The sequence below is a fragment of the Hylobates moloch genome, unplaced genomic scaffold (assembly GCF_009828535.3).
Source record: "Hylobates moloch isolate HMO894 unplaced genomic scaffold, HMol_V3 SCAFFOLD_16, whole genome shotgun sequence".
Taxonomy (NCBI): Eukaryota; Metazoa; Chordata; class Mammalia; order Primates; family Hylobatidae; genus Hylobates; species Hylobates moloch.
The window spans coordinates 71292096-71316810 of record NW_026652291.1 but is presented as its reverse complement, the minus strand read 5'-3'; the positions used below and the strand labels follow the sequence as shown (position 1 = coordinate 71316810).

General features: G+C 44.2%; 1 protein-coding gene across 4 annotated transcripts in view; it reads left to right on the top strand.

The window, feature by feature from the left end:
- Positions 1–24715, top strand: part of EAPP (E2F associated phosphoprotein) — a 70553-nt gene that overhangs the window by 8406 nt on the left and 37432 nt on the right. Inside the window, exons 4-6 of one of the 4 annotated variants that reach the window (XM_032179989.2) lie at positions 1321–1438; positions 6003–6113; positions 18398–19074. In XM_032179989.2, the coding sequence (XP_032035880.1) occupies positions 1321–1438; positions 6003–6113; positions 18398–18674 (506 nt within the window). In that variant the 3' untranslated portion in view covers positions 18675–19074. Of the gene's footprint in view, positions 1–1320; positions 1439–6002; positions 6114–11584; positions 13550–18397; positions 19075–24715 lie in introns of those variants that run through there. The other 3 variants (XM_032179990.2, XM_058429683.1, XM_032179991.2) reach the window with 3 other exon arrangements.

Sequence of the window (24715 nt, the reverse complement as noted above, 5' to 3'; positions counted from 1 at the left end):
TGTCTGACCTCATACTGTCTTTTTTTGAATTCGCTTTTGAAATATTTTTGTTCTAATTTTAGTAGCATTTTATGTATATATTCATACATCATAAATTTCTATTCTTGGCTTGTGTTGAGTGGCTCTTTTGAGTCTCTGAATTCTCATTGTTTGAACTTAGTCCTTGAGATAACAGTTTTGGGTAAATAAACAATTTTTGCCTCCTCTGTCATTTTAATGCTTTATTAGTTGGAGAAGAACTTTATTTTTTAAATTTTTGTTTAATTTTTTACTTTTTTAGAGATAGGTCTCACTCTCACCCAGGCTCCAGCAGTGCAGCGGTGCAGTTATAGCTCACTACATCCTCAGACTCCTAGGCTCAAGCCATCCTCCCAGCTCAGCTTCCCTAGTAGCTAGGACTACAGGTGTGCCTGGCTAATTTTTAATTTTTATTTGTGTAGAGATGGAGTCTCATTATGCTGGCCAGGCTGGTCTTGAACTCCTGGTCTCAAGTGATCCTCTCATCTCAGCCCCTCAAAGCTCTAGGATTATAGGTGTGAGCTACCGCACCCTACCTGGACAAGCACTTGTTTAGATGAAGGGTTTTTTTTAACTTTTTTTTTTTTGAGACGGAGTTTTGCTCTTGTTGCCCAGGCTGGAGTGCGATGGCGTGATCTTGGCTCACCACACCCTCCACCTCCTGGGTTCAAGTGATTCTCCTGCCTCAGCCTCCCAGGTAGCTGGGATTATAGGTGCCTGCCACCACGCCTGGCTAATTTTGTATTTTATTTTATTTTTTTCTTTTTCTTTGAAACGGAGTCTCACTCTGGCTAGAGCGCAGTGGCACGATTTCGGCTCACTACAACCTCTGCCTCCTGGGTTCAAGCAGTTTTTCTGCCTCGGGCCCCCAGGTAGCTGGGATTACAGGTGCCTGCTACCATGCCCAGCTAATTTTTGTATTTTTAGTAGAGAGGCGGTTTCACTGTGTTGGCCAGGCTGGTCTCGAACTCCTGACCTCAGGTGATCTGCCCGCCTCGGTCCCCCAAAGTGCTGGGATTACAGGCATGAACACCGCACCTGGCCATAATTTTGTATTTTTAGTAGAGACGGGGTTTTGCCACGTCGTCCAGACTGGTCTCTAACTCCTGACGTCAGGCGATCCACCCACCTTGGCCTCCCAAAGTGCTAGGATTACAGGTGTGAGCCCCTGCGCCTCTCCCTTTTTTAACTTTTTAGGGAAAATATAAATAAATGTGTAGCTTGGGAAATGAGACTCTTCATTTAAAGAAGTGTGAACTTGACACATGATTCTTAGCCATATCCTAACATTTTCAAAATTAGTACAGGTGACCAAGAAAAAAAAGAAGAAACAACACAAGATTCCAACAAATGACGAATTACTGTATGATCCTGAAAAAGATAACAGAGATCAGGCCTGGGTTGATGCACAGAGAAGGGGGTAAGAACTTAAAGTTAATATTTAGAATCTTTAGAAAAAAAGATTGAAAGATGATTTTTACTACATTCACATTTTGAATATATGTGTATATGTTTACACAAACACATACACAACACACACAAACAAAAAAGAGGAAAAAACTGCTCAATAGTTTATTTTGAAAATAACCAGCAAATTTTAGTGAGACAATTTTTTTTAAATTTTTTAAATTCTTATTAAGTTTTTTGAGACAGAGTCTTGCACTGTCACCTGGGCTGGAGTGCAGTGGCGCGATCTTGGCTCACTGCAACCTCCGCCTCCCACGTTCAAGAGATTCTCCTGCCTCAGCTTCCTGAGTAGTTGGGATTACAGGCGGCTGCCACCACACCCAGCTAATTTTTTGTATTTTTAGTAGAGACTGGGTTTCACCATGTTGGCCAGGCTGGTTTTGAACCCCTGACCTCGTGATTCACCCGTCTCGGCCTCCCAAAGTGCTGGGATTATAGGCATGAGCCACCGCATCTGGCCCAACAATTTTTTTTTTTTTTTAAACTCGTTGAATTTAGGCTGCGTTAGTCAATCTCTCCCTCAAGAAAAACTGACTTTTTTTTTCAGATGCTGTTTTAAATTACTTTGAGATTAAGAGTTTATGTGGATGGGCTGGGGTGGTGGCTTATACCTGTAATCTCAGCCACTTTGGGAGGCCGAGGCGGGTGGATCACCTGAGGTCGGGAGTTTGAGACCAGCCTGGCGAACATAGTGAAACCGAGTGTCTACTAATACAAAAATTAGTGGGGCCATGGTGGCGCACACCTGTAATTCCAGCTACTCAGGAGGCTGAGGCGGGAGAATTGCTCGAAACTGGGAGGTGGAGGTTGCAGTGAGCTGAGATCACGCCACTCCACTCTAGCCTGGACAACAGAATGAGACCATGTCTCAAAAAAAAAAAAAAAAAAAAAAAGCTTTTGTGGATGAAGAGCGGATTTAGCAAATTGTTCTTTTTAACTACTTACAAATTTGATTTTTAAAAATTGAGATGAGGCTGGGCATGATGGCTCATATCTGTAATCCCAGCACTTTGGGAGGCCAAGGCGGGCGGATCACTTGAAGTCAGGAGTTCAAGACCAGCCTGGCCAACATGGCGAAACCCTGTCTCTACTAAAAATACAAAAATTGCCTGGGCATGGTGGTGTGTGCCTGTAATCACAGCTACTCTGGAGGCACAAGAATCGCTTGATCCCAGGAGGTGGAGGTTGCACTGAGCTGATATTGTACCACTGTACTCCAGCCTGGTCGACTGAGTGAGACTGTCTCAAAAAAAAAAAAAAAAAATTGAGATGAGGCTACTCTAGGTACACTGCTTATGGGGTAGCCCTGCTCTGCAAGGAGCAGTTAAAAATTTTTTTTGAGATGAAATTCACATAGCAAAAGTACCCACTTTAAAAGTGAACAATTCAGTGGTATTTAATACCATTCACAATGTTGTACAGCCACCACTTTTATGTAGTTTCAACCATTTTCATCATCCCAAAAGGAAACGCTGTACTGTTAGGTAATTTCCCTACCCTTCCCCTCAGCCCCTTGGCAGCCACTGATCTGTGCATTGTCTCTGTGGATTTGCTTATTTTAGATATCTCTTATGAATGGGATATTATACAGGATGTGACCTTTTGTATCTGGCTTCTTTCACTGGGCATAGTGCTTTTTAAGTTCATCTACATTTTAGCATATGTCAGTACTTCTCTACTTTTTATGACTGAATAGTATCCCATTGTATGTATATACCACAATTTGTTTATCCTTTCATCCACTGAGGGATGGATGTTTGTGTTGGTTCCGCACCCTTCGCTCCCCCTTTTTTTAAGAGATGGCTGGGCTGGAGTGCAATGGTGCAGTTATAGCTCACTGTAGCCTCAAACTTCTGGGCTCTAGCACTCCTCCTGCTTCAGCTTCCTGAGTACCTGTGACTGTAGGCACACACCGCCTCCCAGGTTCAAGCACTCCTCCCACCTCAGCCTTCCGAGTAGCTGGGACTGTAGGCACACACCACCTGGCTAATTAAAAAAATTTTTTTAGTGGAGAGGTCTAGTTGTGTTGCCCAAGGTGATCTTGAACTCCTGGCCCCAGGTGATCCTCCTGTCTTCACCTCCTGTGCTGGCATTACAGGTGTGAGCCATTGTGCCAGGCCATTTTTTTTTTTTTTTTGAAACAGAGTTTTGCTCTTGTTGCCCAGGCTGGAGTGCAAATGTGATCTTGGCTCACCGCAACCTCCTCCTCCCAGGTTCAAGCGATTCTTCTGTCTCAGCCTCTCGAGTAGCTGGGATTACAGGCATGTGCCACTGCGCCTGGCTAATTTTGTATTTTTAGTAGAGATGGGGTTTCTCCATGTTGGTCAGGCTGGTCTCGAACTCCTGACCTCAGATGATCCACCCGCCTCGGCCTCTCAAAGTGTTGGGATTACAGGCATAAGCCACCTTACGCGGTCTTTTTTTTTTTTTAAATTTAAAGACAGGGTCTTGCTCTGTTGCCCAGACTGTAGTGCAGTGATGCTATCATACCTCAATGCAGCCCTGAACTCCTGGGCTCAAGTGATCCCCCTGCCTCAGCCTCCTGAGTGCATGCTTGTTTTTTTTGTTTCTAATTTAATTTTTAATAGACACGAGGTCTTGCTGTGTTGCCCAGGCTGATCTTAAACTCCTGGGCTCAAGCAATCCCCTCCTACCTTGGCCTCCTTAAGTGCTGGGATTAAAGGTGTGAGCCACCATGCCTGGTTTATGCTTGTTTATTTTTATTTTCATTTTTTTTTTTTATTTTCTTACAGAGACAGGGTTTCACCATGCTGCCCAGGCTGGTCTCAAACTCCTAGGCTCAAGTGATCTGTCTACCTTGGCTTGGGGTTACAGGTGTAATTCCAGCCTGGCTCTATGCTTGTTTTTGTTTTTGTTTTTTTGGGACAGAGTCTCGCTCTGTTGCCCAGGCTGGAGTGCAGTGTCACAATTTCGGCTTACTGTGACCTCCACCTCCCAGGTTCAAGCAGTTCTCTGCCTCAGCCTCCCAAGTAGCTAGGATTATAGGTACCCGCCACCACACCTGGCTAATTTTTGTATTTTTAGTAGAGATGGGGTTTCACCATGTTAGCCAGGCTGGTCTTGAACCCCTGACCTCGTGTCCACCCACCTCAGCCTCCCAAAGTGCTGGGATTACCGGCGTGAGCCACTGTGCCCAGCCTGTATGCTTGTTTTTTAATGTAGCTTTACTGTTTTTAAAAAATTCATGAACTTTTATTTTTGGTACACTTGTCACAATTAATGGACAAATATTGATACATTATTATTTTATTTTTTATTTTTTATTTTTTTGGAGACGGAGTCTTGCTCTGTTGCCCAGGCTGGAGTGCAGTGGCATGATCTCGGCTCACTGCAAGCTCCGCCTCCTGGGTTCAACCGATTCTCCTGCCTCAACCTCCTGAGTAGCTGGGACGACAGGCGTATGCCACCATGCCCAGCTAATTTTTGTATTTTTTAGTAGAGATGGGGTTTCACCATGTTGGCCAGGATGGTCTTGATCTCTTGGCCTCGTGATCCGCCCGCCTTGGCCTCCCAAAGTGCTAGGATTACAGGTGTGAGCCACCGCGCCTGGCCTTGATACATTATTAATCAAAGTCCATAATTTTAAAACATTTCCTTAATTTTTATGTACTGTTGTTTTTCTGTTTGAGGATCCTACGTAGGATAGTACATTACTTTTAGTTATCATGTCTCCCTAGGCTCTTCTTGACTCTGTCAGTTTCTTAGACTTTCCTTGTTTTCAGTGCCCTTAATTACTTTGAGGAGCACTAATCAGGTATATGTAGGAGGCCCTTCTGTTGGAATTTATCTGCTGTTTTTTCTCATAATTAGGATGGAATTATGGATTTTTGTGAGTAAGAACATAGAAGTAGAGAACCATTTTCATCACAGTATATCAAGAGTACATACTACCAACCTGAGTTTTGTGTGTTGATGTTGACCTTGATCACCTTGCTGACCAGTGTCAACTTTCTCCACTGTAAAGTTAGTCTCTTACCCCGCCTTACCATACTGTACTCTTTGGAAGGAGGTCACGGTCTCCAACCCAGACTTAAGGACTAGAGAGTTATACTCCACCACTGTGAGGGAAGAGCATCTTTATAGATTATTTAGAATTCTGTATGGGGATTTGTCTCTTCTCCCCCATTTATTCATTTATTTATTTATTCAGTACATTTATATTAGCATGGGCTCGTGGGTATTTATTTTATACTTTGGGTTGTAATCCAATCCTACTTTATTTTGTTGCTCAGTTTGTTTCAGCTTTGGCAGTTGGTGACTCGTTCAGTTGGCTCCTGTTTCCCTTTGTCATAACCACCTCACTGTTTTGTTTTTGTTTTCTTGATTACTTCCTTCTTTTCTGGCACTAAAAGATGCTCCAGGTTCATCTTGTGTTCCTCTTTCCTAGAATTAGCCATTTCTCTGAAGAGTACTGGTTCTTTTTATTGGAAAATGACACTAGAAACCAAGATCTGGTTTTAATATGTTTTTCTTCCCACTTTCTTCTTCTGTTCTAGTTACCATGGTTTGGGACCACGGAGGTCACGTCAACAACAGCCTGTTCCAAATAGTGATGCTGTCTTGAATTGTCCTGCCTGCATGACCACACTTTGCCTTGATTGCCAAAGGTAATGGACGAAGGACACACACACACACACACACACACACACACGCACACATTTTGTTTAAATCAGAAACAGACTTTTTTTTTTTGAAGTCAGAGTCTCGCTCTGTTGCCCAGGCTGGGGTGCAGTGGCACAATCCCGCCCCACTGCAGCCTCCGCCCCGTGGGTTCAAGCGAGTCTCCTGCCTCAGCCACCCAGGTAGCTGGAATTACAAGTGGCCACCACCATGCCTGGCTAGTTTTTGTGTGTATCTAGATCTAGATATATATAGTTTTGTTTTGTTTTTTTGAGATGAAGTCTCACTCTGTCGCCCAGGCTGGAGTGTAGTGGTGCAATCTTGGCTCACTGCAACCTCTGCTGCCCAGGTTCAAGCGATTCTTCTGCCTCAGCCTCCCAAGTAGCTGGGATTACAGGTGCCTGCCATCACACCCGGCTAATTTTTGTAGTTTTAGTACAGACAGGGTTTCACCATCTTAGCCAGGCTGATCTTGAACTCCTGACCTTGTGATCCACCTGCCTTGGCCTCCCAAAGTGCTGGGATTACAGGTGTGAGCTACCATGCCTGGCCTTATTTTTGTATTTTTAGTAGAGACAGGGTCACACCATGTTGGCCAGGTTGGTCTCGAACTCCTGACCTCAAGTGATCTGCCCACCTTGGCCTCCCAAAGTGCTGGGATTACATGCGTGAGCCACTGTGCCCAGCCCAGAAACAGACTTTTGAGGTACTCAGGAATTCTGATAAGGTTCTGTACTTAGATTCTTGGTGCTGTGTGACTAATCTTTATACAATTAATTTTGATTATATATAGTTATATTAAATGTAGCTTTTATACTTTTAAAGCTGGGCACAGTGATTCATGCCTGTAATCCCAGTGTTATGGGAGGCTAAGGCAATCGCTTGAGCCTAGGAGTTTGAGACCAGCCTAGGCAACATAGTGATACCTCATCTCTACAAAAAATAAAAAAATAAAAAATTAGCTGAGTATAGTGATGTATGTGTGTAGACCTAGCTACTCAATAGGCTGAGGTGAGAGGATGGCTTGAGCTCAGGAATTCAAGACTGCAGTGGGCTGTGACCACCATTGCACTCCAGCCTGGGCAACAAAACAAAGGTGAGATCCCCATCTCTCTCTCAAAAAAAAAAAAAAGGTATCTTTTCTGGTGCAAAATAGCAGCATAGAAGCAAACTGGCTTTCCTTCCCCCTGCAGAATACCAAAACCAAATATACAGCACTGAAGCTATCACCACCAGTATCCCAGATCTCAATATAAGGAGGAGACAGTTTCTAGGGCCACAGAGAAGTGAAAAAAACTTAAAGCAGACAGTAAGAGAATTGTTCTTCCATATCTGCTTATCCTTCTCCACAATCTCTCTGCCACCAAGTGAGCAGAAAAATTCCCTGAGCTCATGATTTTTACATTAGAAAAAGTAAGATTGAAGTGTACAACCAGCTTCTTTACCTTTTCGAGTTCTCTGGTAAGAGATCTGTCCCTGCCTCAACCCATAGGAAACACTGAGAGTGCCTGGAGGAAAAAATATCCCTGAGGATAGCCAGAGACAAAGAAGGATAGCCAGAGACAAAGCCAGGTCCCAAGTGTGAACCCCTAGCCAGCATTCCCATCCTACTGGGATATCCCTATCCTCTTTGGGACCCCCCCCCCCCCCCCCGCTTCATTTGGAACAGGCAGCATGCTCAGTGTTTACTAGAACTGAGGCTTAAAGTGCCATCTAGTGCCAAAAAGGAAGCAATGACGTAGTGGGAAGAAAGGAAAATATCAACATGCAAATTGCAAATTACAAAGAATCTCTAGGTGAACATATCTAATAACCAAAAAAAGCAAAGCAGAGAAGACTAGAATAAATAACTAATCCTTCAATACAAAGACGTACATTTACATCCACAAGACACAGTAGCAAATGGAACCATGACCTCTTCAAATGGACAAAACAAGGAATCAGTGACTGACCCCTTATCACATATCACATATCACATATCACATATCACAATACTGTGATATGTTAACTCTCTGACCAAGAATTCAAAATAGCAGTTTTAAGAAAACTGAGTGATCTCCAAGACAGACCAGGCAATTCAGAAATTTATCAGAGAAATTTAACAAAGAGATCGAAATAATTAAAAAAAAAATTATGGGCACAGTGGCTCATACCTGTAATCCCAGTACTTTGGGAGGCCAAGCCGGGAGGATGGCTTGAGGCCAGGAGTTTGAGACTAGTCTGGGCAACGTAGTAAGACTCTGTCTCTACAGAAAACGAAAAAAACTTAGTTGGTGTCTTGGCATACGCTTATAGACCCAGCTACTTTGGAGGCTGAGGTGGGAGGATCACTTGAGTCCCGGAAGTCAAGGCTGCAGTGAGCCATGATTGTGCCACTGTACTCCAGAATGGGTGGCAGAGTCATACTCTGTCTCTAAAAGAAGAACAAAATAAAATACAACAGAAATCTGGGAACTCGGCCAGGCACAGTGGCTCACGCCTGTAATCCCAGCACTTTGGGAGACCGAGGCGGGCCGATCACGAGGTCAGGAGATTGAGACCATCCTGGCTAACACGGTGAAACCCCGTCTCTACTAAAAATACAAAAAATAAGCTGGGCATGGTGGCACGCGCCTATAGTCCCAGCTACTTGGGAGACTGAGGCATGAGAATCGCTTGAACCCAGGAGGCGGAGGTTGCAGTGAGCCGAGATCATGCCACTGCATTCCAGCCTGTGCGACGCAGTGAGACTCCATCTCAAAAAAAAAAAAAAAAAAAAATCTGGGAACTCTGAGAAATACATTTGCTGAACTAAAAAATTCATTAGAGGCTCTCAACAGCAGAAAGGATCAGCAAAAGAAAGAATCAGTGAGCTTAAAGATAGACTGTTTGAAAATGCACAATCAGAGGAGAAAGAAAAGGGATGAAGATCTCCTACAAGATATAAAATATTATCTCAAAAGATTAAATCTAAGAATTGGTACTCAGGAGGGAGTAGAGCAAAAGCAAGGGGTAGAAAGCTTATTCAAAAAAATAATAGCAGTAGCTTGGGATGGTGGCTGACACTTGTAATCCCAGCACTCTGGGAGGCGAAGGTGGGTGCATCACCTGAGGTCAGCAGTTCGAGACCAGCCTGGCCAACATGGTAAAACCCTGTCTCTACTAAAAATGTAAACAAATTAGCTGGGCATGGTGGTGCATGCCTGTAATCCAAGCTACTCGGGAGGATGAGGCAGGAGAATGGCTTGAACCCAGGAGGCGGAGGTTGCAGTGAGCTGAGATCACACCATTGCACAACAGCCTGGGCAACAAGAGGAAAACTTGGTCTCAAAAATAATAATTATAATAATAATAGCAGAAAATGTTCCAAAACTTGAGAAGGAGATATTTATGGCCAGAGAACACCAAACACATTTGCCTCAAATAAAACCACCCCCAGGCACATAACAATAAAACAATAAAACTGTCCAAAGGTTATAGACAAAGAGAAGATCTTGAAAAGAGCGAGAGAAATGAAGCAAATAACATATAAAGTAGCTACAGTTCGTCTGGCAACAGACTTCTCAGTGGAAACCATACATATCAGGAGGGACTGGAATGAAAAAAAAAATGCCAGGCTGGGTGTGGTGGCTCATCCTGTAATCCCAGCACTTTGAGAGGCCAAAGTGGGCGGATCACTTGAGGCCAGGAGTTTGAGACAAGCCTGGCCAACGTGGTGAAACCCCTCTGTACTAAAAATATTAAAAAATTAGCTGAGCGTGGTGGCATTTGCCTATAATCCCAGCTATTTGGGAGGCTGAGGCACGAGAATTATTTGAACCTGGGAGGCACAGGTTGCAGTGAGCTGAGATTGCACCACTGCATTCCAGCCTGGGGCACAGAGTGAGACTGTCTCAGAAATAAAGGGCCAGGTGTGGTGGCTCATGCCTGTAATCCTAGCACCTTGGGAGGCTGGGGTGGGCGGATCATCTGAGGTCAGGAGTTCAAGACCAGCCTGGCCAACATGGTGAAACTCTGTCTCTACTAAAAATACAAAAATTAGCTGGGCGTGGTGGCACGTGCCTATAATCCCAGCTACTGGGGAGGCTGAGGCAGGAGAATTGCTTGAACCAAGGAGGTGGAGGTCGCAGTGAGCCAAGATCATGCCACTTCACTCCAGCCTGAGTGACAGAGTGAGACTCTGTCTCAGAAAAAGAAGAAAAAAATAAAGAGAGAAAAGAAAGAACTGAGCCAGACATGGTGGCTCATGCCTGTAATCCTAGCACTTTGGGAGGCTGAGGTAGGTGGATACCTGTGGTCAGGAGTTCGAGACCAGCCTGGCCAACATGGTGAAACCCCATCTCTACTAAAAATATAAAAAATTAGCTGGGAGTCGTGGCGGACACCTGTAATCCAAGCTTACTCAGCAGCCTGAGGCAGGAGAATCACTTGAACCAGGGAGGTGGAGGTTGCAGTGAGCCAAGATTGCGCCACTGCACTTCAGCCTGGGTAACAAGGGCGAAATTCTATTTCAAAAAAAAAAAGAAGAAAAGAAAGAACCTTGTTATATCTGTAAGTTTTTTTTTGTGATTTCATGATAACCATAATACAAAAACTTATAATAGATTCACCAAAATCAAAAAGGAATGGATTAAAACATACTACCAGAGAAAATCACTTAATCACAAAGGAAGACAGTAAGGAAGGGAAGAGTTACAAAACAACCAGAAAAAAAGCAGCAAAATGCCAGTAGTTGTATTAGTCTGCTCTTGCACTGCTATAAGGAAATACCTGAGACTGGATAATTTATAAAGAAAGAAATTTAATTGGCTCACAGTTCCACAGGCTGTATAGGAAGCATGGCTGGGGAGGCCTCAGGAAACTTGTTTTTTTTTTTTTTTGAGAGGGAGTCTTGCTTGTCACCCAGGCTTTAGTGCAGTGGCACGACCTTGGCTCACTGCAACCTCCACCTCCCAGGTTCACGCAATTCTCCTGTCTCAGTTTCCCAAGTAGCTGGGACTATAGGCACACACCACCACTCCTGGCTAATTTTTGTATTTTTAGTAGAGGTGGAATTTCACCATATTGGTCAGGCTGGTCTTGAACACCTGACTTCAGGTGATCCACCCGCCTTGACCTCCCAAAGTGCTGGGATTACAGGTGTGAGCCAGTGCGCCTGGCCAGGAAACTTTTAATGATGGCAGAAGGCAAAGGGGAAGCAGGCACATCTTACATGGCCAGAGCAAGAGGAAGAGAGAGAGGGGAGGTGCCACATACTTTTAAACAATCAAATCTTGTGAGTACTCACTATCACGAGCAGCATGAGGGGGAAATCTGCCCCAAAGATCTAGTCACCTCCCACCAGGTCCCACCTCCAATGTTGGAGATTACAATTTGACATGAGATTGGGGCAGGGACACAGACCCAAGCCATATCAGTAGCAAATGCTTACTTACCAGTAGTAACACAATGTAAATGGACTCACTTCTCCAATTAAAAGGTAGATAGTGGCCGAATGGATCAACAAACAAGACTCAACTATATGCTGCCTAGAAGAAACTTGCTTCACTTGTAAGGACACATGGACTGAACGCGAATGGGAAAAGATATTTCATGCAACTGGAAACCAGTATAAGAATAGCTGTCCTTAAGACAGACTACAATCAAGGACTGTAAAAAGGAAACGAAGTTTACTTTATAAAGGGGTCAATTCAGCAAGAGGAATTTATATAACAGTACAAATATCTATGCAGCCAACATTGGAACTCCCAGGTATATAAACATTAATAGATCCAAAGGGGCTGGGCGCAGTGGCTCACGCCTGTAATCCCAACACTTCAGGAGGCTGAGGTTGGTGGATCACGAGGTCAGGAGATTGAGACCAGCCTGGCCAACATGGTGAAACCCCGTCTCCACAAAAATACCAAAATTAGCTGGGCATGATGGTGGGTACCTGTAATCCAGCTTCTCAGGAGGCTGAGGTGGGAGAATCACTTGAAGCTGGGAGGTGAAGGTTGCAGTGAGCCAAGATCGTGCTATTGCACCGCAGCCTGGGTGACACAGTGAGACTCCATCTCAAAAAAAAAAAAAAAAAATTCTAAAGGGAGAGATACAATACAGTATTAGTATTGCAATACAATAATAGTAGGGGACTTCAACACTCCACTCTCAGTAATGAACAGATCATCCAGATAGAAAACCATAAAGAAACATCAGAGTTAAACTACACAGTAGACCAAAGAAGCCTAACTGACATTTACAGAATATTTCACCCAAATAATCTAATGATACACCTCAAGGAACTAGAAAAGCAAGGACAGACCAAATCCAACATTAATAGAAGGAAAGAGGCTGGGCAAGGTGACTCACACCTGTAATCCCAGCACTTTGGGAGGCTAAAGCAGGCCGATCATGAGGTCAGGAGTTTGAGACCAGCCTGACCAACCTGGTGAAACCCTGTCTCTACTAAAAATAGAAAAATGAGCCAAGTGTGGTGGCGCACACCTTTAATCCCAGCTACTCAGGAGGCTGAGGCGGGAGAATCGCTTGAACCTGAGAGACAGAGGTTGCAGTGAGCCGAGATCACACCATTGCGCTCCAGCCTGGGCGACAGAGCGAGACTGTGTCTCAAAAAAAAAATTACTTAAATAAAATAAAAGGAAAGAAATAATAAAGATCAAGGCAGGAATGAATGAAATTGAGACCCCAAAAAACCCAAACAAACAAGCCAGAAGATTAATGAAATTAAAAGTTGATAATTTTAAAAGATAGAATCGACAAACCTCTCAGAAAAAAAGAGAGAAGGCCCAAATAAATTAGAAATAGAAAAGAAGGCATAACAACTGAGACCACAGAAATACAAGGAATCAGGCTAGGCACGGTAGCTCATGCCTGTAATCCCAGAACTTTGGGAGGCCAAGGTGGGCAGATTACCTGAGGTCAGGAGTTCAAGACAAAACTGACCAACACAGTGAAACCCTGTCTCTACTAAAAAATACAAAATTAGCCAGGTGTGGTGGTGCATTCCTGTAATCCCAGCTACTTGGGAGGCTGAGGCAGGAGAATCACTTGAACCCGGGGGACAGAGGTTGTGGTGAGCTGAGATCACGCCATTGCACTCCAGCCTGGACAACAAGAGCAAAACTCCATCTCAAAAAAAGAAAAAAGAAAAGAAATACAATTGGCCGGGCGCAGTGGCTCACGCCTGTAATCCCAGCGCTTTGGGAGGCCAAGGCGGGCGGATCACAAGGTCAGAAGATTGAGACCATCCTGGCTAACACAATGAAACCCTGTCTCTACTAAAAATACAAAAAAATTAGCCGGGCATGGTGGCAGGTGCCTGTAGTCCCAGCTACTAGGGAGGCTGAGGCAGAAGAATGGCATGAACCCAGGAGACGGAGCTTGCAGTGAGCTGAGATCCTGCCACTGCACTCCAGCCTGGGTGACAGAGTGAGACTCCGTCTCAAAAAAAAAAAAAATACAAAAAATCATTAGACACCATTACAAACTATTATATGCCAACAAATTAGAAAACCTAGAAGTGAATAAACTCCTGAACACATACAGCCTACTGAGATTGAGCCATGAAGAAATAGAAAAACAACAAACCAATAATGAGTAATGAGATCAAAGCCATAGTAAAAAGTCCCTTATCAAAAAAAAAAAAAAAAAAAAGCCCAGTACCCGATGGCTCAAAGAACTAATACCAATTTTACTCAAACTTCAGAAAAAAATTGAGCAAAACGTTGGAATATGCATTTCTCAAAAGAAGACACAGAAATGGCCAACAAGTATATGAAAAAATGTGCAACATCACTAATGGATGGAAATGGAAGTCATGGAAATGGAGATCAAAATTACAATGAGATATCTCACCCTGTTTAGAATGGCTTTTATCAAAAAGACAGGGAATATGGGATGCTGGTGAGGATGCGGAGAAAGGGGAACCCTTGAACACTGTTGGTGGGAATGTAAATTAGTATAGCCACTATGGAAAACTGTATGGAAGTTCCTCAAAAAACTAAAAATAGAACTACCATATGATCCAGCAATTCTGCTACTGGGTATATATCCAAAAGAAAGGAAATCAATATATCAAAGCAATATCTGTGCTCTCATGTTTATTGTAGCACTATTTATAAGAGCCAAAATATCTACCTAAGTGCCCATTGATCAGCAGGATGAATTATAGTTTAAAATAATCTATTGTAAAGAAAGTTATTGTATATTTCAAAATAGCTAGAAGAGAGTAATTCAAATGTTTCTGACATAAAGAAAAGATAAATATTGGCTGGGCATGGTGGCTCATGCCTGTAATCCCAGAACTTTGGGAGGCTGAGGCAGGCAGATCACCTGAGGTCAGGAGTTCGAGACCAGCCTGGCCAACATGATGAAACCCTGTCTCTACTAAAAATACAAAAATTAGCTGGGTGTAGTAGCATGCGCCTGTAATTCCAGCTACTTGGGAGGCTGAGGCAGGAGAATCGCTTGAACCTGAGAGGCGGGGGTTGCAGTGAGCTGAGATCACACCATTGTACTCCAGCCTGGGTAAGAGTGAGACTTTGTCTTAAGAAATAATAATAAATGTTTAAGGTGATGGATCTCTCAATTACACTGATTTGATCTTTACAAATTATATGAATATGTTAAATTATCACATGTACCCCCTGAAAATATGTGCATCTATGATATATCGATAAAAATTTTTATTAGTAGCTTTTTTAAAAAGCACTTGCCAGTGCTAATAAGGATTTGGTGAAACTGCATATGTGTTTTACAATGATATAACACCTTAAAAGAAAAACTATATTTCTACTCACAGCACTTCTGACACCAAATGTGTGGGGCTTCTCCCCCCATATCAAGCAATCTTCAATTTTCTGTGGACACTGAGTGTCCTACAATATAATTCTGACACTACCTGGAGTTAGTGCAGAACCCACAGGTTGAGATCAGTCTTAACAAGACTGCCCCCACCACTTCAGATGCCACTGTAAGCAGGAGGTCCCCAGGTTACCCATGCCTCTTATCTGATTGGCCTGTAAATTAGGGGTTCCTTTTTTTTTTTTTTTTTTTTTTTTTTGAGACAGGGTCTCGCTCTGTTGCCCAGGCTGGAGTACAGTGGCACCATCTCCGCTCACTGCAACCTCCGCCTCCCCGGGCCTCAGCTTCTCGAGTAGCTGGGACTACAGGCATGTGCCACCACACCGGTTAATTTTTGTATTTTTAGTAGAGATGAGGTTTCACCATGTTGGCCAGGCTGGTTTCAAACTCCTGGTGTCAAGCTATCTGTACACCTCGGCCTCCCAAAGTGCTGGGATTATAGGCATGATTTTTTCTTGTATTAGTAGCCTTATAAGTGGCTGGCTTAGTACATGTTCTGAATCAAATTAACTGAAAATAAATAATGATACGGGTGGTCGATTTGTTTTAGGAACTAATGAGTAACCAGTTGTAGTTTATTCTTATTAGCTGGCTTGAGGTTTATGATGATTTGCAACAATTTTTTACTGTACATATGAGCCTTAAGCGTTTTGCATATAAGTTAACACAGACTATGTTTATGAGATGAGGTCTTTGTACTTAAGCTGCCTGTCTTCCAGTTAAACCATAACACAGGGTGCCTATATTCAAAAGTTTCTTCATGATCTAATTGGCCTTGGTGAAAATTATGTTCCATATTAGTGCAAAGTTTCAATACAATGGAGTAATTTTTTAATGAAAATTTTATTTACAGTTTGGGGAAATGATTTAAGACTTCTTAGAGTGTTTTTTTTGTTTTTTTTTTTAGATGGAGTCTTGCTCTGTCGCCCAGGCTGGAATGCAGTGGCGTGATCTCCGCTCACTGCAATCTCCGCCTCCCGGGTTCAAACAATTCTCCTGCCTCAGCCTCCTGAGTAGCTGGGATTACAGGCATGTGCCACCATGCCTGGCTAATCTTTGCATTTTTAGTAGCGATGAGGTTTCACCATGTTGGTCAGGCTGGTCTTGAATTCTTGACCTCGTGATCCGCCTGCTTCAGCCTCCGAAAGTGCTGGGATTACAGGCGTGAGCCACCACACCCGGCCTTCCTTCGTGAGTGTTCTTTTTTTTTTTTTTTGAGATGGAGTCTCGCCCTGTCACCCAGGCTGGAGTGCAGTGGCACGATCTCGGCTCACTACGAGCTCTGCCTCCCGGGTTCACGCCATTCTCCTGCCTCAGCCTCTCTGAATAGCTGGAACTACAGGCGCCCACCACCATGCCCGGCTAATTTTTTGTATTTTTAGTAGAGACGGGGTTTCACCGTGGTCTCAATCTCCTGACCTCGTGATCCGCCCGCCTTGGCCTCCCAAAGTGCTAGGATTACAAGCGTGAGCCACTGCACCTGGCCTGGTGAGTGTTCTTTAAGAAAACAGTTTAGGCTGGGCCTGGTGGCTCACACCTGTAATCCCAGCACTTTGGGAGGCTGAGGTGGAAGGATCACTTGAGGCCAGGAGTTTGAGACCAGCTTGGGCAACATAGGGAGACCCCCCCTCTCTACAAAAAGAAAAAAATTAGCCACGCATGGTGGTGTATGCTTGTAGTCTTAGCTAATTGAGAAGCTGAAGTGGGAGGATCACTTGAACCCATGAGGTAGAGCCTGCAGTAAGTCATGATTATGCCACTGCACTCCAGCACTCTTGCTCTGGGCAAGAGAGTGAGACCTTGTCTCAAAAAAAAAAAAAAAAAAAGGAAAAATTTAGAAAAAATGATTTGTTCTGATGCACAAGAGATACAGAGAAAGGGAAAAATCTAAACATGTGATAAGGGATTCTTAGAGATCTGAGACAGATATAGTCATGCAAGCACGTACACAGGAAACTAGAACTATTTATGTTTGAAGATATTTCTGAAAGGTTAGATTATTTTTCCCTGAGAAGTGCCCACTTGCACATTCTTACTTCCTGGTGGTTATGGTGGTAGTGAAGGTGAAGATTAATATTGGGAGCTAGTGAGTGCACAGTTTGAGCTCACTGTTTTTAGCCAGATAGATATTTTTGTTGCATGAGGTCTAAAGGGAAAAAAAAAAAACTTACTAAGTGGGAAAATAAGTAGGAAAATATTACTTATATGAGGTGAACAAAGTGGGGGGATGGTTTCTGGATGAAACTGTTCTACCTTGGATCATCAAGCATTAGTTAGAGTCTCATAAGTAACATGCAACCTAGATCCCTTGCATGCGCAGTTCACGATAGGGTTCACACTTCTAAGAATCTAATGCTGCCGCTGATCTGACAGGAGGCAGAGCTCAGTTGGTAATGCTTGCTTGCCCACTGCTCACCTCCTGCTGTGCTGCCCAGTTCCTAACAGGCCACAGGCTGGTACCGGTCTGTGGCCCGGGCTTTGGGGACCCCTACGTTAGACTGATTAAATATATAATAGCTAAGAGTAGACATTATAAAGTCAGAAGCTCCTCAAGCTTTTAAACCTGTAGCTTTTACTAAAATGTTGACCACAATGGCACCATCTATAATGAGAAGAGGGCAGAGTCTCAGGCCACAATGCACAATGTGAAAAGACAGTAGTCAAAGATTATTGTACATTACCTGGCAAGTTTCCAACAACTTTTGTCTAAGTTTGAAGAGCAAATTTTTTTTTCCCCCTGAGATAAAAGTTACTTTCTTTTTTTTTTTTTTTTTTTTTTTTTTCCGGGGGGTTTCCTTTTTTTCCCATGGTGGGGGCCCAGGCTGGAGTGCAGTGGTGCAATCTCGGCTCACTGCAAGCTCCGCCTCCCGGGTTCACGCCATTCTCCTGCCTCAGCCTCTGGAGTAGCTGGGACTACAGGCGCCCGCCACCGCGCCCGGCTAATTTTTTGTATTTTTTTTTTTTTTTAGTAAAGACGGGGTTTCACCGTGGTCTTGATCTCCTGACCTTGTGATCCACCCACCTCGGCCTCCCAAAGTGCTGGGATTACAGGCATGAGCCACCGTGCCGGCCAAAAGTTACTTTCAAAAAGCAGAAGGAAAGAGGATACATTTCTTCTTTCTACTGTTATATACTAAAATGTTTCTTCTGCCTGGTGCAGTGGCTTGTGCCTGTAATCCCAGCTACCAGGGAGGCTGAGGCAGGAGGATCACTTGAGGCTAAGAGTTCAAGGCTGCAGTGAGCTGTGTTCACAAGTTTTAATTATTCTTAAGACAACTGTTCAAAATTTCTTTATACTTGCTGTTTTGTTCCTATGTCTTTTCTTTGGTTCGTATTTCAGTAAGTTTTTGGTATTCTCAAATTTTATCTAAATGGATAAACTATTAACATAGAACATAAACCCCAATTTTCCATTTCATTTTTCTCTTAGGCATGAATCATACAAAACTCAGTATAGAGCAATGTTTGTGATGAATTGTTCTATTAACAAAGAGGAGGTTCTGAGATATAAAGCCTCAGAGAACAGGAAGAAAAGGCGGGTCCATAAGAAGATGAGGTCTAACCAGGAAGATGCTGCCGAGAAGGCAGAGACAGATGTAGAAGAAATCTATCACCCAGTCATGTGCACTGAATGTTCCACTGAAGTGGCAGTCTACGACAAGGATGAAGTCTTTCATTTTTTCAATGTTTTAGCAAGCCATTCCTAAACAGCCCAACTGGCATTTAATTACCCAATACTGTATATAAGGCAAATATGGACAGTTACTTTCCTCCTGCCTGTTCATATCCTTAAGTGACACTGAGGAACCAGTGTTTCTCTTTTTAAAGGAGAATAGTTGTCAACCTTCATTCATCTCTTACATCTGTCACCCTCTCCTTTTCTTTTCTTTGATTTTCCCCCTTATTGATGGGACTGATATTCATTCTGTTTTTGATGAACATTTGGAAACTGGGGCTTTTTATTAAAGCTCTTTAGAATTAAAATCTTCTAGAATTATAAGCAATCTTTGTTTCTGAGTGTTATTTTTATTTTGGATATAGCTTTGATGTAATTAAACTGGAAACTCTTTCCTGAATTGTCTGTATTGTTTTTGCTAAGATGTATCTTTATTCACCCCCACCCCACATGGTGAATGACAGTATTTAGTAACTGTTAACAATTGCGTGGAGTAGGCCAGTAGCCTTGGTTCCTGCCTGTAATCCCAGCACTTTGGGAGGTCAAGGCGGGTGGATCAGGAGTTCAAGAGTTTAGGAGTTTGAGACCAGCCTGGCCAACATGGTGAAACCCTGTCTGTCTCTACTAAAAATAGAAAAACCAACTGGGCGTGGTGGTGTGCACCTGTAATTCCAGCTACTCGGGAGGCTGAGGCAGGAGAATTCCTTGAACCTGGGCGGCTGAGGTTGCAGTGAGCTGAGATCATACCACTGTACTCCAGCCTGGGTGAGAGATTAAGACTTTGTCTCAAAACAACAAAGAAACAAACAATTGCATGGAGTAGGTAGTGTCAGATGCTTTAAGTAATAAAGGTCCTTTTCTGAAAAGGAGTACACTTACCAGTATTCTAAACTTAATGAATGCACGTTTTAAAACATAAATTTATGGTGAGGGAAAGCAACCTCCCTTTCTGACTAGACTTAAAAATTCTGGCCGGGCGTGGTGGCTCACCCCTGTAATTCCAGCACTTTGGGAGACCTAGCTGGGCTGATCACTTGAGGTCAGGAGTTCCAGGGCAGCCTGGCTAACATGGTGAAACCCCATTTCTACTAAATATACAAAAATTAGCCAGGTCTGGTGGTGGGCGCCTGTAATCCTAGCTACTTAGGAAGCTGAGGCAGGAGAATCACTTGAACCTGGGAGGCGGAGGTTGCAGTGAGCCGAGATCTTGCCACTCCACTCCCGCCTGGGTGACAGAGCAAGACCCTGTCTCAAAAAAAGAAAAAAAGAGAAAAATAATTCTGCTGCCACCTCTTGTGCCTACTATTTATTACTTCTGTTGCAAACAACCAAGATATAATTTTTTGGGGTATTAATATAAAAACCATCAGTGGCAGCTTGAGGGGAAATTGCATTGTAGGCATCTGTGTATTTTCAGTCTTTAAAAGAATGATATGGCTGAATGCAGTGGCTCATGACTATAATTCCAGCACTTTGGGAGGCTGAGGAGGGAGGATCACTTGAGCCCAGGAGTTCAAGACCAGCCTGGGCAACACAGCAAGGCCCTGTCTCTACAAAAAAAAAAAAAAAAAAATTAAAAATTAGCTGAACGTGGTGGTGTGTGCCTATAGTCTCAGCTACTTGGGAGGCTGAGGTGGGAGGATCACGAGCTTGGGAGACCAAGGCTGAATTGAGCTTTGATCATGCCACTGCATTCTAGCCTGGGTAACAGATCGAGGCCCTCTCTTAAAAATGAAAGAATGATATGATTTGGGCTGTTTCTCCCAACCTCAGGTGATCCTCCCGCCTCGGCGGGATGCTGGGATTATAGGCATGAGCCACCACGCCCAGCCAGAAAATGTGTTTTAACTCAGGCTCTGCTATGCTAATCTTGGACAAGTCTGTTCCTTTGAGGCCCAGTTTTCTCATCTATAAAATGAAAATACTAGAAAAGAGCAGTAGTCTCCTACAGAGATCAGGTGTCAACAAAGCTTGAGGGGGACCTCTGCATATTCCATAAGAGAAAAGATGCTTTCCTCACCTCCTACCCTTCTATGTTTTCTACAAGCTATGTGTAAAGAGAGCTGGAACCAGTTATGGAGTGTTTGTATGAATGAGGTAGGGTCAGAAAACTGATAGTTTCTAAGGAATCTCCAATGTCTTATACCTATTGTACTTAGGCCAGGCATGGTGGCTCATGCCTGTAATCCCAGCACTTTGGGAGGCCGAAGTGGGCGGATCACCTGAGGTCAGGAGTTCGAGACCAGCCTGGCCAACATGGTGAAACCCCGTCTCTGCTAAATATACAAAAATTAGCCGGGCTTGGTGGCACGTGCCTGTAATCCCAGCTACTTGGGAGGCTGAGGCAGGAGAATTGCTTGAATCCAGGAGGCAGAGCTTGCAGTGAGCTGAGATTGCATCACTGCACTCCAGCCTGGACGACAGAGCGAGTCTCTGTCTCAGAAAAAAAAAAAAATAGCTATTGTACTTCATAATTTTTATAATATACTGATTTCTATTTGATTGAAAGCAATATATATACTTTATTTTTTCATTTTTATTTTTTATTTTATTTAATTAATTTTTTTTTGGAGATGGAGTCTCGCTCTGTTGCCAGGCTGGAATGCAGTGGCATGATCTCGGCTCACTGCAACCTCTGCCTCCCGGGTTCAAGTGATTCTCCTGCCTCAGCCTCCCGAACAGCTGGTACTACAGGCACATGCCATCACATCCGGCTAATTTTTGTATTTTTAGTAGAGATGGGGTTTCACTGTGTTAGCCAGGATAGTCCCGATCTCCTGACCTCGTGATCTGCCTGCCTCGGCCTCCCAAAGTGCTGGAATTACAGGCGTGAGCCACTGCACCTGGCCCTTTTTTTTTTTTTTTTTTGACAGAATCTTGATCTGTCGCCCAGGCTGGAGTGCAGTGGCGTGATCTCAGCTCTCAGCTCACTGCAACCTCCACCTCCTGGGTAGCTGGGACACCTGGCTGATTTTTGTATTTTTAGTAGAGATGGGGTTTCACCATGTTGGCCAGGCTGGTCTTGAACTCCTGGCCCCAAGTGATCCACCTGCCTCGGCCTCCCAAAGTGCTGAGATTACAGGCGTGACGGCACCCGGCCTCTATTTTTATTTTTTTATTTTATTTTTTATTTGTCTATATTTTTTGAGACAGAGTTTTGCTCTTGTGGCCCAGGCTGGAGTGCAATGGCATGATCTCGGCTCACTGCAACCTCCGCCTCCTGGGTTCAAACGATTCTCCTGCCTCAGCCTCTCAAGTAGCTGAGATTACAGGCATGCACTACTTCACTGAGCTAATTTTGTATTTTTAGTAGAGATGGGGTTTCACCATTTTGGCCAGGCTGGTCTGCAACTCCTGACCTCAGGTGATTCACCTGCCTTGGCCTCCCAAAATGCTGGGATTACAGGCATGAGCCACCTTGCCTGGCCTATTTTTATTTTTTATACATTCTTTAAATGTTTCCATTTATAGCCAGGTAATACACTGCAGAATAGCACTACCAGTCTATTACTTGTAATCTGTGTTTGCCATATCATACGTTGCAAGATCTTTTGTATTACTGTCATTGCAAGCCTTACTTCCTTTCCAGGTCCCCCCCAACCAACAACCACTCCTCCATCGCACCCTCATCCCACTTCTACTGGAAAGTTCTCAGTGGTTTTACCCATAAACATCACTTTGGACCAGCACAGTGGCTCATGTCTATAATCGTAGCACTTTGGGAGGCTGAGGCAGGAGGATCCCTTGAGCCCAGGAGTTTGAGGCCAGCCTGGGCAACAGGGAGACCCTATCTCTATATAATACAAACACAGATAAAAAATCACCTGGGCTGGGCACGGTGGCTCACGCCTGTAATCCCAGCACTTTGGGAGGCTGAGGCGGGCAGATCACGAGGTCAGGAGATAGAGACCATCCTGGCTAATACGGTGAAACCCAGTTGGCCAGGCTTGTCTTGAACTCCTGACCTTGTGATCTGCCCACCTTGGCCCCAAAGTGCTGGGATTATAGACATGAGCCACTGTGCCCGGCCTTTGTTGTTTTTTTTTTTGTTGTTGAGATGGAGTTTCACTCTTGTCGCCCAGGCTGGAGTGCAATGGCGGGATCTACGCTCACTGCAACCTCCACCTCCCAGGTTCAAGCAGTTCTCTTGCCTCAGCCTCCCAAGTAGCTGGGATTACCACGCCACCACCCCCGGCTAACTTTTGTATTTTAGCAGAGATGGGGTTTCAACATGCTGGCCAGGCTGGTATCAAACTCCTGACCTCAGGTGATCCACCTGCCTCAGCCTCCCAAAGTGCTAGGATTACAGGTGTGAGCCACCATGCCCAGCCCTGTTTTGTTTTTTTAAATGGGTTGAAATTTAACAAAGTCATTTTTCAGTTCCATAGGGCAGAAATAGTCCTTGACAGGATTTTACTTTAGTCTAATACAAAGGGGATCAAGCAGTAGATCTGTTGGCTCTATGTCTTTTTTGTTTTTTGTTTTTTGAGACAGAGTCTCACTCTGTGGCCCAGGCTGGAGTGCAGTGGCACGATCTCGGCTCACTGCAAGCTCTGTCTCCTGGGTTCACGCCATTCTCCTGCCTCAGCCTCCCGGGTAGCTGGGACTACAGGCGCCCGCCACCACGCCCGGCTAATTTTTCTTTTTTTTTATTTATAGTAGAGACGGGGTTTCACCGTGTTAGCCAGGATGGTCTCGATCTCCTGACCTTGTGATCCGCCCGCCTCGGCCTCCCAAAGTGCTGGGATTACAGGCTTCAGCCACTGTGCCCAGCCGCCAGGATGGTCTTAATCTCCTGACCTTGTGATCCACCTGCCTCAGTCTCCCAAAGTGCTGGGATTACAGGCGTGAGCCACCGCGCCCTGCCAGCTCTGTCTTTAAAGAGGGCACAGTTTATAATCATCATGAAGGGGTTTCAGAGACATATGCTGCCTTGTGAAATCTCTACAGAATATCAAATGTACGAAACAGGCCAGGTGCGGTGGCTCACACCTGTAATCCCAGCACTTTGGGAAGCTGAGGTGGGCAGATCACTTAAGGTCAGGAGTTCGAGACCAGCCTGACCAACATGGTGAAACCCCTGTCTCTACTAAATACAAAAAATTAGCTGGGCGTGCTGGTGTATGCCTGTAATCCCAGCTACTCGGGAGGCTGAGGCAGGAGAATTGCTTGAACCCGGTAGGAGGAGGTTGCAGTAAGCCAAGATTGCACCATTGCACCCCAGCCTGGGCAACCAGAGCGAAACTCCATCTCAAAAAAACAAAAAAAAAACAGAAAAACAAAACAAAACAAAACAAACAAAAAAACCCGGCCATGCTCAGTGGCTCACTCCTGTAATCCCAACATTCTGGGAGGCCGAGGCGGGCGGATCACCTGAGGTCAGTTCAAGACCAGCCTGACCAACATGGAGAAACCCAGTCTCTACTAAAAATACAAAATTAGCCGGGCATGGTGGCTCATGCCTGTAATCCCAGCTACCCGGGAGGCTGAGGCAGGAGAATCACTTGAGCCCGGGAGGCGAAGGTTGCGGTGAGCCAAGATTGCGCCATTTCACTCCAGCCTGGGCAGCAAGAGCAAAACTCCACACACAAAAAAACAGAAAACAAAAAACAAAACAAAAAAACCCCCAAATTTTTAAAAAATGTATGAAACAGATAAATTAAGAATGGTATTTTAAATACAGGAGAGTTTTAATTATTTTAAGTTTGAGAGCAATCTTCTGCACGTACATTCCTTTACAAATTATGAATTTTTAGGTATAGTGTTTATTTATTTATTTTTTGAGATAGAGTTTTTGCTCGTCACCCACACTGGAGTGTAATGGCGTGATCTTGGCTCACTGCAACCTCCACCTCCTGGGTTTAAGTGATTCCCCTGCCTCAGCCTCCTGAGTAGCTGGGATTTACATGCATGCGCCACCATTCCTGGCTAATTTTGTTTTTGTAGTTTTAGGAGAGATCGGGTTTCACCATGTTGGCCGGGATGGTCTCCAACTCTTGACCTCAGATGATCCATCTGCCCCAGCCTCCAAAAGTGTTGGGATTACAGGTGTGAACCACCACGCCCATCTGG